Genomic DNA, 16,549 nt, shown 5'->3' on the forward strand with positions numbered 1-16,549 from the left:
CAGCTCTTCCTCAGTAAAAGTCATGACATTTTATTTATTATTTTATTTTTTATTATTTTTTTAATTTTTTAACGTTTATTTATTATTGAGAGGCAGAGAGAGCGAGCGAGCAGGGGAGGGGCAGAGAGAGAAGGATACACAGAATCCGAAGCAGGCTCCAGGCTCCGAGCTGTCAGCACAGAGCCTGACACGGGGCTCGAACTCACAAACCATGAGATCACGACCTGAGTCGAAGTCGGACACTTAACCGACTGAGCCACCCAGGCGCCCCAAAAGTCATGACATTTTAGATAGCCATGTGTATATTCTTGTTTTCCTCACTCAGTGCCCCCATCAAAGTGTTTTGTTTTGTTTTTTTAAGTTTTTATTTTAATTCTAGTTAACATCCAGCATTACATTCGCTTCAGGTATAGAATATAGGAATTCAACAAGTTCTGTATAACACCCGGTGCTCATCATGACAAGTGCACTCCTTAATCCCCATCATCTATTTAACCTACCCTCCACCCGTCTCCCCTCTGGTAACCATCAGTTTGTCCTCTGTAGTTGAGAATCTGTTTCTTGCTTCGTCTCTCTCTTACTTTTTCCCTTTGCTTGTTTATTTTGTTTCTTAAATTCCACATGAGTAAAATCATATGATATTTGTCTTTCTTTGACTTACTTTGCTTGGCATAATACATTCTACCTCCATCTATGTCATTGCAAGTGGCAAGATTTCATTCTTTTTTTGTGGCCGAATAGTATTCCAGTGTGTGTGTGTGTGTGTGTGTGTGTGTGTGTGTGTGTACCACATCTTCTTTACCCATTCATCTATTGTTGGACACTTGGGCTGCTTCCATATTGTAAATTGTAAATAATGCCGCTATAAACCCCTGTCACAGTTTTAAAATCCTCCTAGAATTTACTTGTCATTCTGCTTCTGACTAGAAGTCCTGTAGGGTGGGACACTGTCATGTTCACAGTTGGGTTTTTGCTCTATAGATGGGATTTGCTAAATACCATGCCCACTTCCATAGACATGAGACTGAGGTGCAGAAAGGGTGGGTGGGTGACTGTTACACTGAGACCAAGACCTAATGCTAGGATTTGATTCTGGGTCTTCTCTTTCCCCTCTCTGAATCTTTGAGGTGAACCCCACGTGCAATCCCAAGTGATTGCTTCAGGGATACCCCTAATGGTAGAGTTTCAATACCAAGTGTATTACACTTGATGTTGTTATCCACACCTTTTTAAACCCCCCTAATACACATAATAATACTGTTCCTAGTGCATTTAACTACTTTTCTTCCTTCTTCCTTTTCCTAATTCTAGCCTCTTAGCATAGAGAGAGCTCCTCATCAAATGAACTGTGGTATTGGCCTTTGGGTCTAACTGGTAGGGAGGACCAGGTTCCTCCTAAGGTAGAGCATGTGGGTCTTCGTTTCCCAATTAGTATTATCAGTTGCCAGAACCCCCACAGCTGCCAGCTGCCAACTTTGTGAGTTTGAGCCCCATATCAGGCTCTGTGCTGACAGCTCAGAGCTTGGAGCCTGCTTCGGATTCTGTGTGTGTGTCTCTCTCAGCCCCTCACCTGCTCACACACTCTCTCTCAAAAGTAAATAAACATTAAAAAAAACATATATATATATATATATATATATATATATATATATATATATGTAACATATGTATATATATATATATATGTGTGTGTATGTAACATATATATATGTGTGTATGTAACATATATATATATATATATATATATATATATATATATATATGTAGTTATGAAGCATGGCATAGAAGGGGCATCTGAGTGAATCAGTCAGTTAAGTGTCTGACTCTTGGTTTCAGCTCAGGTCATGATCTCACAGTCCACGGATTCGAGCCCCACATTGGACTCTGCACTGACAGCAGAGCCGGCTTTGGATTCTCCCTCTTTCTCTCTTTCTGTCCCTCCCTTGCTTGAGCTCTCCCTCTCTCTCTCTCTCTCTCTCTCTCTCTCACTCTCAAAATAAATAAATAAATATTTTTTAAAGAGCATGGCATGGGGCGCCTGGGTGGCCCAGTCGGTTGGGCGGCCTACTTCAGCTCAGGTCATGATCTCGCGTCCGTGAGTTCGAGCCCCGCGTCGGGCTCTGGGCTGACAGCTTGGAGCCTGGAGCCTGTTTCGGATTCTGTGTCTCCCTCTCTCTGACCCTCCCCCATTCATGCTCTGTCTCTCTCTGTCTCAAAAATAAATAAACGTTAAAAAGTTAAAAAAAAAAAAGAGCATGGCATGGAAGATTTCAGGGCTTAGGCAGTAGAGTACGAACTTTATGGCTAAAACATAGCCATAGGTCAAAGACATTTCTTAACAGTAAATGTGCTTTTTGAAAATAAATAAAACCACTAAATTATTTCTCTTCCTTTTCACCCTTCAAAGAGATAACATATTCCATGCTTCAGGAAATGTCTACCTTTCCAGTAATTTGGAAACATACTGTCAGTGAACTGAAAGGTCTTTGACAATGTGCACATTGAGAAACTCTTTTCTTTCTTTCTTTTTTTTTTTTTTTTAAGAATTTCCACGGTAGCTTTTGACATCAGAGACAACTAAGTAGGTGTACCATTGCCATAAAATTAACAGTTCTTGTTTTGGGTGACCAGCCACACGGGGAAAAAATTAGATGCTCTAAAAGGCTTTGGTAACTTCATACCATGCCAAAATGTTTACGGGGTCTGCTAGATGAAAGCAGTAATCTAAGACAAATTATACACCTGTCTGTCATCCAGAAATCTGAGCTTTCATTCCCACACAGCTAGGCTGGACCCTCCACATTACACCTGGCTAAGGATCCAGGACCACATATTACTCAGTGTTTCTTTTTAGTCAAATAAGTGAATTTTACTGCATAATCATGGCATTCCCATCTTCTTAAATTCTGTGTATGTTGGTTGAAATGTTCATTTGCCGACTTTATCTCGGGTGAAGTTATTCAAAAATTTCATGATGGCAATATAAATGGTGATGGAGATGGGCCAGCAGGCATCATGGGGCACTGGGTTAGCCTGAGTTCAAATCCTAGCTCTGCCACCTGCCTTTGTCACATTATCTTAATTCACAAACTTTGGGCCCTCACCTGATAAGTAGGGTTCAGTGACAATTAATACCTCATAAGGAGATCGTGAGGATTAAATGAAATGATGCAGAAATGCATTAAATGAACTGTTTAGCACAGTCCTTAGTATATAGTAAGTATTCAATGAATGCTAACTATAATTACGGTAATTAATCTTTTATTACTGCTACTGCTTTAAAAACATATTTTCTTACGTTTTCTAAAGCCCCAGGTTAGTGCAAATGATAAGGATTGTTCAGAGATTTCTATCCATTTATACTCAAGAGAACTCATTTTGAAGATTTATTTTTTTCATAATGCTTCTTTCTCAAACCCCTCTGGCTTCCCACCATCCAGACCATAAATGTTTGTCAGAGCCAGGCTGATTATTAATCAAATGAAGCCTAAAGAAAATACTTGGTATTTATTTTAATTGTGGTTTAAAGAGCTTTCCCCACCATACTGGCTTATAAAAATGCCTAGAAGTTAAAAATGAAGTAAATTTGAATAAAGTCTTTAGCTTTTGGAGCTATATGTACAGCAATCTGATAGTCTGTGAAAAGAGAAGAAGTTTGTCAGATGATCAAGTCTTTTCAGAAAGGAATCTGGTTTACACTGATTTTTTAAAAAGTCGGGATATGTAATCTGTCTGTTTTTTCACTTGTTCTTATAAATTGGAAGGAACTTCAAAGCCAAACAACATTTTGAAGTGCTTTTGCCCTAATTTCTTGGAATAGTATACCTCAAGAAATGGTCTTTTGTGATGAGAGAAACCTAGCATTTCTTTCAAAGGAAGCCATCATTTTTCTAAATAAACTCTACTAGTTTGATGCTCTCTTCTTTGCTTGAAACACATTTTCTCCCGCCTGCCCAAACATGGTTTTTGCTGAAGAGTGATCTGGGTTTCTCTTTGTTCTCCCCATCTGATGTGCCTTTGATAGAGGATGGTTTCTCGCTCTTTGGGAGCAAATCCAGACGACCTGAAGGACCCAATTAAAATTAGTATTCCACGCTATGTGCTCTGCGGGCAAGGGAAGGACGAGCACTTCGAGTTTGAGGTCAAGGTAAGTGCCCCTTCTTTACTCTTCTGGAGGAATGGAGGCTTGAAGCTCCCAGGGCTTTCTCTGTCTATATACATATATACATATGAAAGGAGATGAAGCTACATGTGAACATGTTGTTTTATAGCATATTGGTCATGCCCTCCTTTAAACTGATATGTGAAAGTCTAGACTGTGAAACATGGAGGGAAGTTATGCCATAGAAGGTGGTGGTGGCTGGGGATTCAGGCAGACACGGGAGGAAGTTCTTGTCACCAGCCCTACAGGCAGGGTGACCAACCCTTCCAGGTTATCCAGGACTGTTTTGCTTTCAGCACTGAAAGTTCTACGCCCTGGGAAACCAGTTCATGCCAGACAAACCAGTGCAGTCGGTCACCCTATCCCTGGTGACCTATCCCTGGGCTTAAGCTCAGTTTTCTTATCTATAAAAGTGGGAATAATAATGTTTATTACAAGGATATCAGTGCACATAAAGTTATAACAGTTGCTATAATTACTACTGCTGCTTTTAGTGTTGTTTCTATTATTATTAATTTAGGAAGCTTTCCTAATCCATTTTAGTCATGATTTGATTTATACAACTTTTCAGGAAGAAATGTGCCTGCTTCCTTACATCATACTTTCCAAAATAATGACTTCATCTTATTCCTAATTTAGTTCCATTGACTCATAACAATTCATTAAATATTGCTGGATGCTCTCCTCTCTTCAAAGAATTAATGATTAATAATAACACTTCTTCGTTTTCAAGGCTAGGCAAGGGTATTGATGTAATAACATCCACTAGGGTCACCAGTATATGGCTGTGTGAGGGTGTTCTTGGAGGTGAACATCAGGCTGGGAATCTGGACGCTGAGGTCTTTAGGCTCTGATTCTGTTGCTGTTTGTTGAGTGATGCTAAGTCTTTTACCTTCTCTGAGCGTCAGTTTTCTCACTGGTGAAATGCAGAAATTGGATTACACCGGCGGTTTCCAAATTTCTTCTTAGCAAAGACATTTGTTGAGAAAATATTTATGAGGAAGGACAGTGTGGAAAGCAGATCAGCATGGAGCTGCTGTGGGGGGAGAGGGCGGAGGGAGCCTGAAGCCAGCAGTCCCCATCCCCACCCCCAACATGCCCCTTGGTGGGGAGTGGAGCCCCTGGGTCCTTAGGGATCTCTCCCTTTTAGGCATGCATATTCATTTTCAGTCTTCCAGGAGAAAGAGTGCCCATGAGTTTTGTAATTAATCAAGTTCTCAGATTCTTATCTCTATATATTGTTTTCCTTTTTATTTTTTAAACCTAGGCACTAATTTATACATTTGAGGTCCCTGCTGAGAGTACATGATGTCTGGGGGGGGGGGGTGGTATTTTGAACGTCACTGACCAGATTGTGTGGTTTCTTATTAAAATGTTATGCCACGTCCAGGAGCCAGTACTTCTCACCGCCCCTGACTGTATGCCTAATGCCTGCTCAATTTCTGTTCTCAATCGTTTGAAATTGTGTGTATGTGTGTGTATTTAGAGTTCCCTTTGTACATACATGTAATGTTATATACATTTATCAAAATACTCTCTGAAGGTATGTGTATTATTTCTATATTTAAAAAAAATTTTTTTAATGTTTATTTTTGAGAGAGAGAGAGCATGTGTGAGCGGGGCAGGAGCAGAGACAGAGGGAGACACAAAATCCAAAGCAGGCTCCAGACTCTGAGCTGTCAGCACAGAGCCCGACACGGGGCTTGACCTCACAAACAGTGAGATCATGACCTGAGCCGAAGTCAGAGGGTTAACCGAGTGAGCCACCCAGGCACCCCAGTCCATATTTTTAATTAGAGGGTGAAGACTGGCTTTCACCAACTCAGAATTTGAATTCTACTAAACAGAGAGCTCACAGCACTGGAGAACATGCAATGATTTTCATTGGTGCATAGATATATTTTATTTTAATAGATAAATGTGTTAATAAAATATAACCATTAAATTGATTTCATGCCTAAAAGATAAGATCATGGATAAAGAAGATACTTAGTTGATTTAGTATGATCTCACTTATATGTGGAACCTAAAAATAAAAACCAAGCTCATAGATACAGACAGATTGGTGGTTGCTGGGGTGGGTGAAATGGGTGCAGGTGGTCAAAAGGGACAAACTTCCAGTAATAAAATAAATAACTCCCGAGGATGTCAAGTATAGCTTCGTGATTATAGTTAATAATGCTGTATTCCATATTTGAAAGTTGCTGGAAGGGTAAATCTTTAAAAGTTCTCATCATGGGGCGCCTGGGTGGCGCAGTCGGTTAAGCGTCCGACTTCAGCCAGGTCACGATCTCGCGGTCAGCGAGTTCGAGCCCCCCGTCAGGCTCTGGGCTGATGGCTCGGAGCCTGGAGCCTGTTTCTGATTCTGTGTCTCCCTCTCTCTCTGCCCCTCCCCCGTTCATGCTCTGTCTCTCTCTGTCCCAAAAATAAATAAACGTTGAAAAAAAAATTAAAAAAAAAAAAAAAGTTCTCATCATAAGGAAAAAAATGTTGTAACCATGTGTTGTGACAGATACTCACAAGACTCATTGAGGTGATCGTTTCACAATATATACAAATATCGAATCGTTGTATTATACACCTGAAACTAATACGATATATGTCAATTATACTTCAAGAATTAAAAAAAAGAAAAGAACTAGAAAAAAAAACTGAGTTGATTTAAATAAAACTGGCAGGCAAATAATAGTCCAGGCCTTATCAGATCTGGCCAAAATTGTGAAGATCATTCTGTGAAGGCAAGTTAGAGAACCCACATACAGAAAATCGTATGGGACCTTTCAGAATCCTGGCTTTCAATTCAGAATACATAAAATCCAAATCCAAAGAGTTTAGCTTTCTTTGAACTTATCAAAGCCAAGTTCTGAAAGCATATCAATTGCTCTGCTTCCTTCTTGTACTTATCCCAGGTGCTGTAATCGGCATCAGGAATGGCTTGTTAACACTTGCCGGAGAATCCCTAGTTCTCTGTGTAGGAAGGGCTGGCATGCATTGGCAGGTAGGTGTGCTGAGGGTCTGACATTCTTCTGGGGTTACTAGTCACAGAAACATCAGGGCCCCAGTACTAGAACATGACCTGAATATACTGCCCCTCCCCTGAACAAAACAAAAACGGCCACACCCCAGCAAAGGCATAGCTGTTGGGATAGTGCTGGGTGCACCAATGTCCTGTCCAGGCTCCACCAGTTAACCTTACAAGCCGTAGTCTCGCTGTGCCTCATCTGTAAAATGGGGATAAAGAGACCTGCCTGGTTGGATTAGTATGAACAGTGCATGAACTTAGGTCATGTAAAGTATTTAGAACAGTGCCTGCCACGTGCTAAGTGCTGGATAAGTGTTTGTTTTTAAAAAATAGGTAAATTTTGGGGCGCCTGGGTGGCGCAGTCAGTTAAGCGTCCGACTTCAGCCAGGTCACGATCTCGCGGTCCGTGAGTTCGAGCCCCGCGTCAGGCTCTGGGCTGATGGCTCGGAGCCTGGAGCCTGTTTCCGATTCTGTGTCTCCCTCTCTCTCTGCCCCTCCCCCGTTCATGCTCTGTCTCTCTCTGTCCCAAAAATAAATAAACGTTGAAAAAAAAATTAAAAAAAAAATAGGTAAATTTTTATTTAAAAAATTTTTAAAGTTTATTTATTTTGAGGGAGATAGAGAGAGAGAAGGAGGAGGGGCAGAGGGAGAGAGAGAGAGAGAGAGAGAGAGAGAGAGAAAATCCCAAGTAGGCTATGTGCTGTCGGTGCACAGCCTGACACAAGGCTCAATCGCACGCACCATGAGATCCTGAGCAGAAATCAAGAGTTGGATGCTTAACTGACTGAGCCACCCATGTGCCCCATAAAATAAGTAAATTTTTAAAAGGCACAAGGAATGACTGAGATTTTACCCTTGGAATCCTCTTAATGACTTTGTATAGTTGTATCTTTGAGAGTTTGGGGATTTTGTTTTGTTTCCATTTTGATTGTTAATTCCCCCTCAACATTCCTGAATTCTAAAATTAAGCATGGCAACCTTTTCCATCCATGATTTGACTATTTGATGCATTGACAGTTTTCTGGGACAGTCACACTTGTGATAACACTTTGTTTACTACTAAAGTCTTTTCTTGATGAACCAGTGGCTTTCAGGCAGCTAAGGTAAAAAGTATTATTTTTTTAAGTCTATTCTATTTAGTTTTAGAGACCTTTTTTGAAGGAAAATCTGATGTTAATGTATATAGATATTTTATACTATAATACTATATACTCCAGAGAAATCTTCACTCCTTTTTTAAACAAAAGCGATTTCAGTTTTCTGTTCTTCCCCTGTTATGGTCTTCAAAGTCTCCTGGGATCCTGAATATACGCAGCAAGGCTCTGTCACCAGCAGGGAAGGGTCTTGTCAATGATGTCCGACCCCGGTTGACTGTATAACTTGCTCCGTGGTCACGGCCGGTTCATTTAAGGGGCCAAGCTGGCCCATGAACACATGGCGCCCACTGGGTTCAAGTCTCCACAGGCTGAGTTTGCCCCAAGGAGTGGGGCGGGGAAGACAGCGTCTGGTGTTATAGCTGCCCCGAGCTTTGTCTTTCAGAGCTGTTCCCTCTGCCTCCTGCCCTTTTCTGCCTGCCTTTCCTGAGGTAGCATTTATTACTTAAGTTATTCCTTCTTCCTGGCCACTTTCATTTTAATCCCCAGTCGAGTGGCTCTGATTGGGCTGCTCCTTGCTGAATGAAGTAGTCATGAGCCAGGTTAAGGTACTCTCTGAGGTCAGGTATGAGGAGTGGAATTTGGGGGAGGAAGGAGGACAACAGTGGTTCTCAAATGCTCACCTTCTGGTCCCTGATGAGTTCAAGGAAGTTCCTATTGCTGGGATTTAAAATGAGAAAAGTAGACTTTTTCATTAAACTAAAATTTAATTCAAAAGGACTTTTTCAAATCTTCTGTATACAGGGATTAAAAATAACTTTCTTTTATGAAGTAACTATGAGAATAGATACATATACAGGTTTTTGTTTTCTGGTCCCATTTGATTTTTTTCAGTTGATTTTGTTGAGGCATAATTTACATACAATGAAACGCACGTATTTAAGTGTAGTTTGACAAGTTTTGACGTGTGTATACCCATGCAACCAGCACATCAATCAAGACTTAGGACTTTTCAGTCATTCCAGAAAGTTTCTTGTGCCCCTTTATGGTGAGTGCCCCTGCACAGCTGTCTGCGACTATAGATGAGTAGTGTCTGTTCCAGCATGCCGTGGGGATGTGGCTGGCAGCGGTTACTTTTCCATGTCTGGCTCCTTCCACATAGCGTGATGTTTTGGAGATTCATCCATATAGCTGAGTAGAACAGTAATTTGTTTTTTGTTTTTTGTTTTTTTATGACTAAATAGCCTCCCATTGTATGGATATATCATGATTTGTGGAATGGTATTTGTCTTAATGTCGTTACTTGACAATACAGAAAGCTGTGATCTCCATGATGCACTCCCTTCACACCCCTCGCCACCCACTTATTTTGCTCATCCTTGAAGGACACATGCCTGGGAGACCCGGGGCATGGGCCTTGGTTCCCATCACCATTGTGGTTATGCCTTCCAGCAGGTCGCAGTAGCACATCCTTCTGGGACTGTGTCCACGTGTACTGCAAGAGATGTACGGCCTGCAGACTGATGTCACAGGCGGGCAGAGAGCTGTGGGCGTGCTAGTCTAGCTACTCTTGGAGAAGAGCACATTCTGTGCTGAATGGTGTTGAATGTCACCTGCTGGTCAGCAGAATGTACTGGTACAATACGTGCTTGGAAACCGCAGCTGTCACAGGTTATACCACTAACTGGACTCCAGCAGTCATCTTAAAACTTCTGCTTCAAATGCTTTTCAGTGATTGATACAGGAAATCAATTACACTGCGTTATACTTGCCATTTTCAGTCAGCCAGGACCAGGGTGGATAGAATTTAATTTTTAAATTAGATTTCAGCAGGATGCAAAACACCGGCCTGGGAAATCTGTGGTTAAGTCTCACGGAGGCTGGCATACTTTTATGTTATAGAAATAACGTGGTGTTTCCAGCATCGTTTTAAATTCTCTCCCCTTTAATTTACACATTAACATGATAATATAAAGAAATAAGCCAACACTGGTGTATTTTTTTTTAATATTTTGTTTCCTAAGAGTCTTTATTCCTGTAAAAACTGTAGGTAATCTTTACAGGAGATTGTTTTCTGTCTTCCTAGAGCCGCGACTTCTGCTGTGTTGTCCCCCTTCCCCCCACTCTCTGTCCTGTCACCTGGTTTCCTCCCTTCACTGCAGAGGTCACAGAGGCAGTCACATTGTTTTCTTTCAGTCACTGTCATGTTTATAGATGGTCTTCCTTTGGGCCCTCCTTGCTGAGTCCCCAGCCCTCCCAAAGGCTCTGACTGATAATGGTCACCCACCCAGGAGAGATCACTTAACAATGTGACACACACAAGTCCATCACCGGGTGTTCTTACTGGTCAGAGCCCTTGTAGAGCTTCGGGATTTTGTGTCCTTGTGCCCTTTGTAAACAGCCCCCCACGGGCTCCCTGTGCTCCGACTGTGCTGGTGGATTCAGTCATTGAATAGCCATCCCACCCACTGTTTTCCTAATGATGTGGCTGCTTCTCTCATGGTCCAGTGCAAGTACAGGCAAATCATGCTTCTGGACTGTGTCTAAGTGCAAGAAAGCCAGTGCGTTCTGCCTCCCCGCTGCCTCTCCACCCTACCCTCCAGTGCGCCAGCTCACGCACATCCTCGCTCCGGAGTCTCCAGCACCCACAGAGAGGTTCTGTTCTGCACAGAGAGGTAGCCCTCTACCCACTGTCCACCTGCTGGACATTATGCTGGTCACCTGAGCACGTCAGCCCCTTGATCAGGAAGCACCTGTTGTAGAGTCTTCTCTTCTAAGGAGCCCTCTGGCCACCTGGCACCCTAGTCATACCCACCCCCCATGCTGTTCAGAGAAGGACAGCGCCCTGCCCTTTTCGTGTGGTGGCAGGAGGTCAGCCCTTTGGGGCAGAATCACTTTGGTCCACTTGTGGACCAAAGGAACACAGGACTACATACTTCTTTACCTCGAACACACAACATCTGAAACAAAACCGTTCCTAATTTCAGTCACGTGATTTGTGTTGAAGGTACCACAGGAACAGTCACCTCCTCTTGCCTCCAGATGCGCCTGGTTTTCTGTAACTCCTGATCGGCGGCCTGAGAAGGAGAGGAGACACAGGGGGGAATGATAGCGGGAAGGTGTACCCTTGGGGTGGGTACCCTTCCAGCACAAGCTTGTAGACCACCTGCGAGGGATTCCTGAGTGCCCAGTCTGTGGTGTCGTTTTCTTTCCTGTCACGTGAGCTTAGGTATGTGAGCCCCCCTTCCAGTCTCAGTCAGTGCTGCCCTGGAGTTGAAACGCAGCCAAAGGCAAAATTCAGGCAGCTGGCCTCTGGCTTTTACAACTGAAGGAGCCACGTGACAGGGACCTCAGGGCCTGGGCCAGACAGAGCTGTGCAAAGGTATGAAGGGAGAGGACGCAAACTGTCAGTGTATGATGTGCGTTATTTTGCCTGAACAGGTTTTCAAATATTTCGGTGAGTTCTCAGCATTTCAAACTTGGGAGATCTGACATGGAAATCCAAATTTCTCACGTTTCTGTAAAATATCAGAACATGTGGGAACCCTGGGCCGGTTTTCCCAAAACGCAAGCCTGATTGGGGTGAGCCGGCGGCTCCTCTTGGTTTGAGGCTCGTGCCCTCCCTCCACCGCGCCACAGACGTCATTGCCCCTGGGCACAGAGGAGATCACCGGAGGGAACAGTACACGCCAAGTCCCGACTGCCTGGAAGGGCTCACAGACCAGATGGAGTCTCTGATCACACAGTTTATGAAGTCCATTTACACACACAGGGAGAGGGGAGCAGGTGGGCGGAGCACACTACCTGACCCCAGGGTCATACCTTGTTCACCTGCCCTGTCTCTCTCTGCCCCAGAGCCTTCCCGCTCTGCTCGCCAGTGCTCATTTGCCCCAAGGCCACGTGCCTGGCCGGTGCCCTGCTGAGCACCCCCGGTTTTCACCTGCACTTCTTGGATAGCGCGCATGTGGGCCCAGCATGGGACCGGGTCCTTCTTGTCAACGGTGGTCCATTCAGGGCTGAATTAGCTGTTGGCCCTGAGCTGCCTGATCATGACCTACTACTTTGTATCTCTAGGTAATGCTTTTATCTGTTCTATCGTATTTATTTATCCCATCTGTCTCCAGCATGCCTTATAGGTTATAGGACTTTATTTAGCACATCTTATGCATTCTTTTGTGTCTGGAAAGCTGCCTGTGTCCTGCCCTCTGTTCTGGCACATATCCTGAGGTTTATTTACTTGTCTCACCTGAGCTGCTGGCTTACTTACTGGCAGTGCTCAGCCCCTCTGAGGAGCTTCATCCGTCCTCTGTGGCAGAGCTGTAAGTGCTCAGGTAGCACTTAGACTCCCCCTGCGCTGCCTGCTGTCTTACACCCCTGTACTCACGGAGACTCTCAGAGGTTTGTTCGTGGCTAAACCCTTCAGGCAGTTGTGTTTGCAGCCTCTCTTCAGGGGAGGACACCGTCATCTATCAGACATCTTCCTCAGCCCGGGCACTTTGCCAGGCATTTCCGCAAATGTGGAAGCTATACCAGGATGGGGGTATTACTTGCATTTAATGAACTAGGCCATTATGAGTGATTTGCCCAAGGCCACATGGCCAGTGAGGAGAGGAGATCCATACTGGTTCCTTTGCTTACTCATTTTAATGTGCCTTATTTATTTATTTATTTATTTATTTATTTATTTATTTAAGGTTGAGAGAGAGCACAAGTTAGGGAGAGGGGCGGCAGGAGGGAGAGAGGGAGAAGGGAAAAGAGAGAGAATATGAATCCCAAGCAGGGTTGATGTTCATTGTGGAGCTCATGCAGGACACTATCCCACAACCCTGGAATCAGGGCCTGAGCTGAAACTGAGAGTTGGGATGCTCAGCCGACTGAGCAACCCGGGTGCCCCAATGTGCCTTCTAAATTTCACTACTTTCTGCTCTTTTTAGGAGTCGATGCCATATTTTAGTGTTGCCCCGGATGGGGGGCCATTTCCACATCCTTGCCTACTTTGAAAACCTATTTTTGTATGCATTTTAATTTTTTAGCTCGAGTTCTGGCCAAGTTACAGGCCCTCTGTAAATTGGGGCTATTAAGAAGGCTCTGACAGACCTGGAGAATTTGATGGTGGAGAGACCTGCCAGGGAGCATGAAGAGAGGAAATGCCCAGAAAATGTGCACTTTGCGAGTTGGAGCAATCACATTTACAGTCAGAGAAATTTCTCTTTATTTGGCAGAACAGAAATAAGCGCCATTCCAGTCTGTTAGATAAACTGTGCACACATACATCTTTCAGAAATACTCCCAACTTGATAGAATATAAATGTTCAGAAGGATTTGTGTGTTGGCATCTGAATCTCTGCTTATTAGTAACTTGATAGATTCTCTCCCTGTATGTGTATTAGCATAGTCGAGACAAATGGAGTGTTGCATAAGCTGCGGTCCATCTAGATCCCTTTGTGTGTTATTTTCAAACATAAATAACAAGTCAAAGAAATAGCATTGGGACTAGAAGAATCGTATTTTATCCTATTTTTTTAAGCACCTTCCCATCTTTTTGAGAACTTTGTCTTTCGCTACAAAAATTAAGACAAAACCTTTTTCCCTTCCCTTATTTTCACACAGAGCAACTCATCTTTTTATATCACTTTCACTTGGGGCAGTTGTGTTTGCCTTCACAAAATAAATGCTGCACATATGAAAAATGGCAAAGAAGAAATGAGATTGAGTCATAAGCGCAGAAGGAAAGCAGTCAACTTGGTTTGGCCATGCCTTGAATTTTCATTTCAAGTTTGTTTTTTCCCTATAAGAATATATTAATAATTCTTCTTCCAAAACTTTAGAATTTGGGGAGGGAGGTTTAACATCTCTTCCTGGAATAAAATTGGTTTTAAACTAAATCACAGGGGTGCCTGGGCGGCTCAGTCCGTTAAGTGTCGGACTTCAGCTCAGGTCATGATCCTGTGCTCCATGGGTTTGAGCCCCGCGTCAGGCTCTGTGCTGACAGTTCAGAGGCTGGAGCCTGCTTCAGATTCTGTGTCTCCCTCTCTCTTTGACCCTCCCCCACTCACCCTCTGTCTGTCTGCCTCTATCTCTCTCTCTATCTCTCTCTCTCAAAAATACGTAAACAGTAAAAAAAAAAAATTTTTTTTTTTTTTTTTTTTTTTTTTTTTTTTTTTAATTACAAAATGAGGGTCGCTGAGTGGCTCAGTTGGTTAAGCATCCGACTCTGGGTTTCAGTTCAAGTCATGATCTCACAGTTTGTGGATTTGAGCCTTGTGTTGGGCTCTGTGTTGACAGTATGTACCTTGCTTGGTATTCTCTCTCCCTTCCCCTCTCTCTGACCCTCCCTCCCTCTTTCTCTCTCTCACAATAAATAAATAAACTTTAAAAAAATAAATCATAAAATGGTTTGCACTCCCATTTTTGCAGTTGCTATCCAAAGATACCCCTTGCCTTTGAGTGGTGCCTAAGAAAAGACCTGTGATCACAGTGCTAGGAGTTACCATTTATTGGGTGCTAAAACACCCTGCTAATTGTTTCACATGTTTTTCATTCATCTGTAGTTTAGTATCCTGAGCCCATTTCACAGATGAAGAAACTGAGGCCTGGAGGAGTTGTGTAATGGAGCCCAGGTCACACAGCTAATTAGTGACTAGACTAAAGTTAGGATCTGAGTCTGTCTTCATCCAGAGCTTTTCACTATTCCACTCTCCAGTGATGACTGGTAGTGCATTTGCATTCTGGTCTTTGCCTCTGAATACCTCGGTAATTGGAAGGAAAATTGATTAGGCAATTTCCCACAATTTTAAAGTAGAATAATTTCCCCTATTCCTCACTGGTTTTGCAGAGGTGTTAGGGGAAGGGAGAAGTACTTATTAGTAATGATCTTGTATTTTAGTGTACACTAAAATAAACGAAATTATCTCAAGTTTGAGGGTGCTGAAACTGAAGCATCGAGTGGTTGTAATTTCTAGTTATTGCAGAAGGCTGATTCTTTGGTCAGCGAGAAAGCTCTATTGGATCTTGCACCACTTCATAGTTACGTAGACGTGATGTAAGTCAGCAGTCGGCTCAGGCTCTTTTCTTCCCGACACACTGCATTCGGAGCAGGTTTGGAAGCCAAGGGCTCTGGGGCACTTCATGAACTTGGTGCTGCATCTTCAAAGAAGGATGTTTGGGGAGTTTCCTGGATAGAAGGCCGAATGATCTTACCTCGGCATGGGCCTCCTACTTTCTGAAATCTTTATGCTCCAGCTCCATACATCTCCCATCCATGTCACCAACAGCCAGGGCAGATCTGGGAGTGGATTATAGACTCCTCTCTCCTTGCCCAGTGCACTGGCTTGAAGACCGTGCTCCTGCTGGGGCCTGACTTCTTGACTCAGGTGCCCTGGAGACCGAATTTCCATTGTTGGTAGCCTCTTGGTTCATGGGACCACTGTGATGCAGGGGGATGCCTGGTCAGTTCAGGATCTCGTTACACAGAGTTCATGGGCACGATTCAAATGGCAGCTAGTCTCTTGCCTCCTGGGTGGTTGCTGACACAGTGTCTTTTCCTTTGTGTCCACTTGGCTACAGAGCTCAGCACTCCTCTGGGTTTCTCAGAAAGAAAGGCGTATAAACTTGCCTGAAATTTCCCCAGGGAAACCAAAGAAGGAGGTGCATTGCACATTTCAGAGAAAATTACTGAAAATACCCTGTTAGCTAATTATGTTCTCCCAAACATAATGTTCTCCAAAATTATGTTCACCAGCCTTCCCACTCCTGCTTCCCAGATACCCTTTGGGAGTTCTAGCTGCTGCCCCCTTGCTAAGTGAAGATTCCGCTCAAGCCTACTTCTTAGGCCTTTTTTTTTTTTCAAGTTTACATACCTGAAGGACCTTGAAGTTCAGAAACAAATGCTCTGAAGTTTAACTAGGACCCACCCCTTTAAAGGCAACTTAGAGACCACCTTTTGTTTCTTGATGTGTTTTGGGGGAGTCTTCATCTACTCTCCCTGTCCCACTCACTCTCCTTACCCCAAATCTTTTGTCACGGTATTTCTTCTCAATCAGCAGAATCCTCTCTCCAAAAGGAATTTGATAAATGACCTTTTGTCTTTCTTTGTTTTGCAATTCATTACCCTCTCCCTTTATCTCCTCTAATGCATACTTTCTAAAAACTTGAAATAGCTACAGGTAAGTCAGAAACAGACTAAAATGCAGTTCATTCCACGGCCCACATTGCAGGAGAGAAAGGGAATTGGAAAATGCAGTAGAAAAGTATTAAGGTGCACCTGGGTGG

The 16,549-nt window shown here is 43.3% G+C and overlaps 1 protein-coding gene across 10 annotated transcripts in view; it reads left to right on the forward strand.

Annotated features, from left to right (window-relative positions):
* The window catches only part of KIF16B (kinesin family member 16B), a 289,482-nt gene that overhangs the window by 208,170 nt on the left and 64,763 nt on the right, over positions 1–16,549 (forward strand). For all 10 annotated transcript variants that reach the window (XR_015249352.1, XR_015249353.1, XR_015249348.1 and 7 more), the window contains one exon: positions 4,025–4,147. Coding sequence is in view for 4 of the 10 variants with exons in the window: in XM_086701642.1 (XP_086557768.1) it covers positions 4,025–4,147 (123 nt within the window). In the remaining 6 variants the exon portion in view is untranslated. The remainder of the gene's footprint in view (positions 1–4,024; positions 4,148–16,549) is intronic.

This window comes from Puma concolor, chromosome A3, assembly GCF_028749965.1.
Source record: "Puma concolor isolate L17-30 chromosome A3, mPumCon1.1.hap2, whole genome shotgun sequence".
Taxonomy (NCBI): domain Eukaryota; kingdom Metazoa; phylum Chordata; class Mammalia; order Carnivora; family Felidae; genus Puma; species Puma concolor.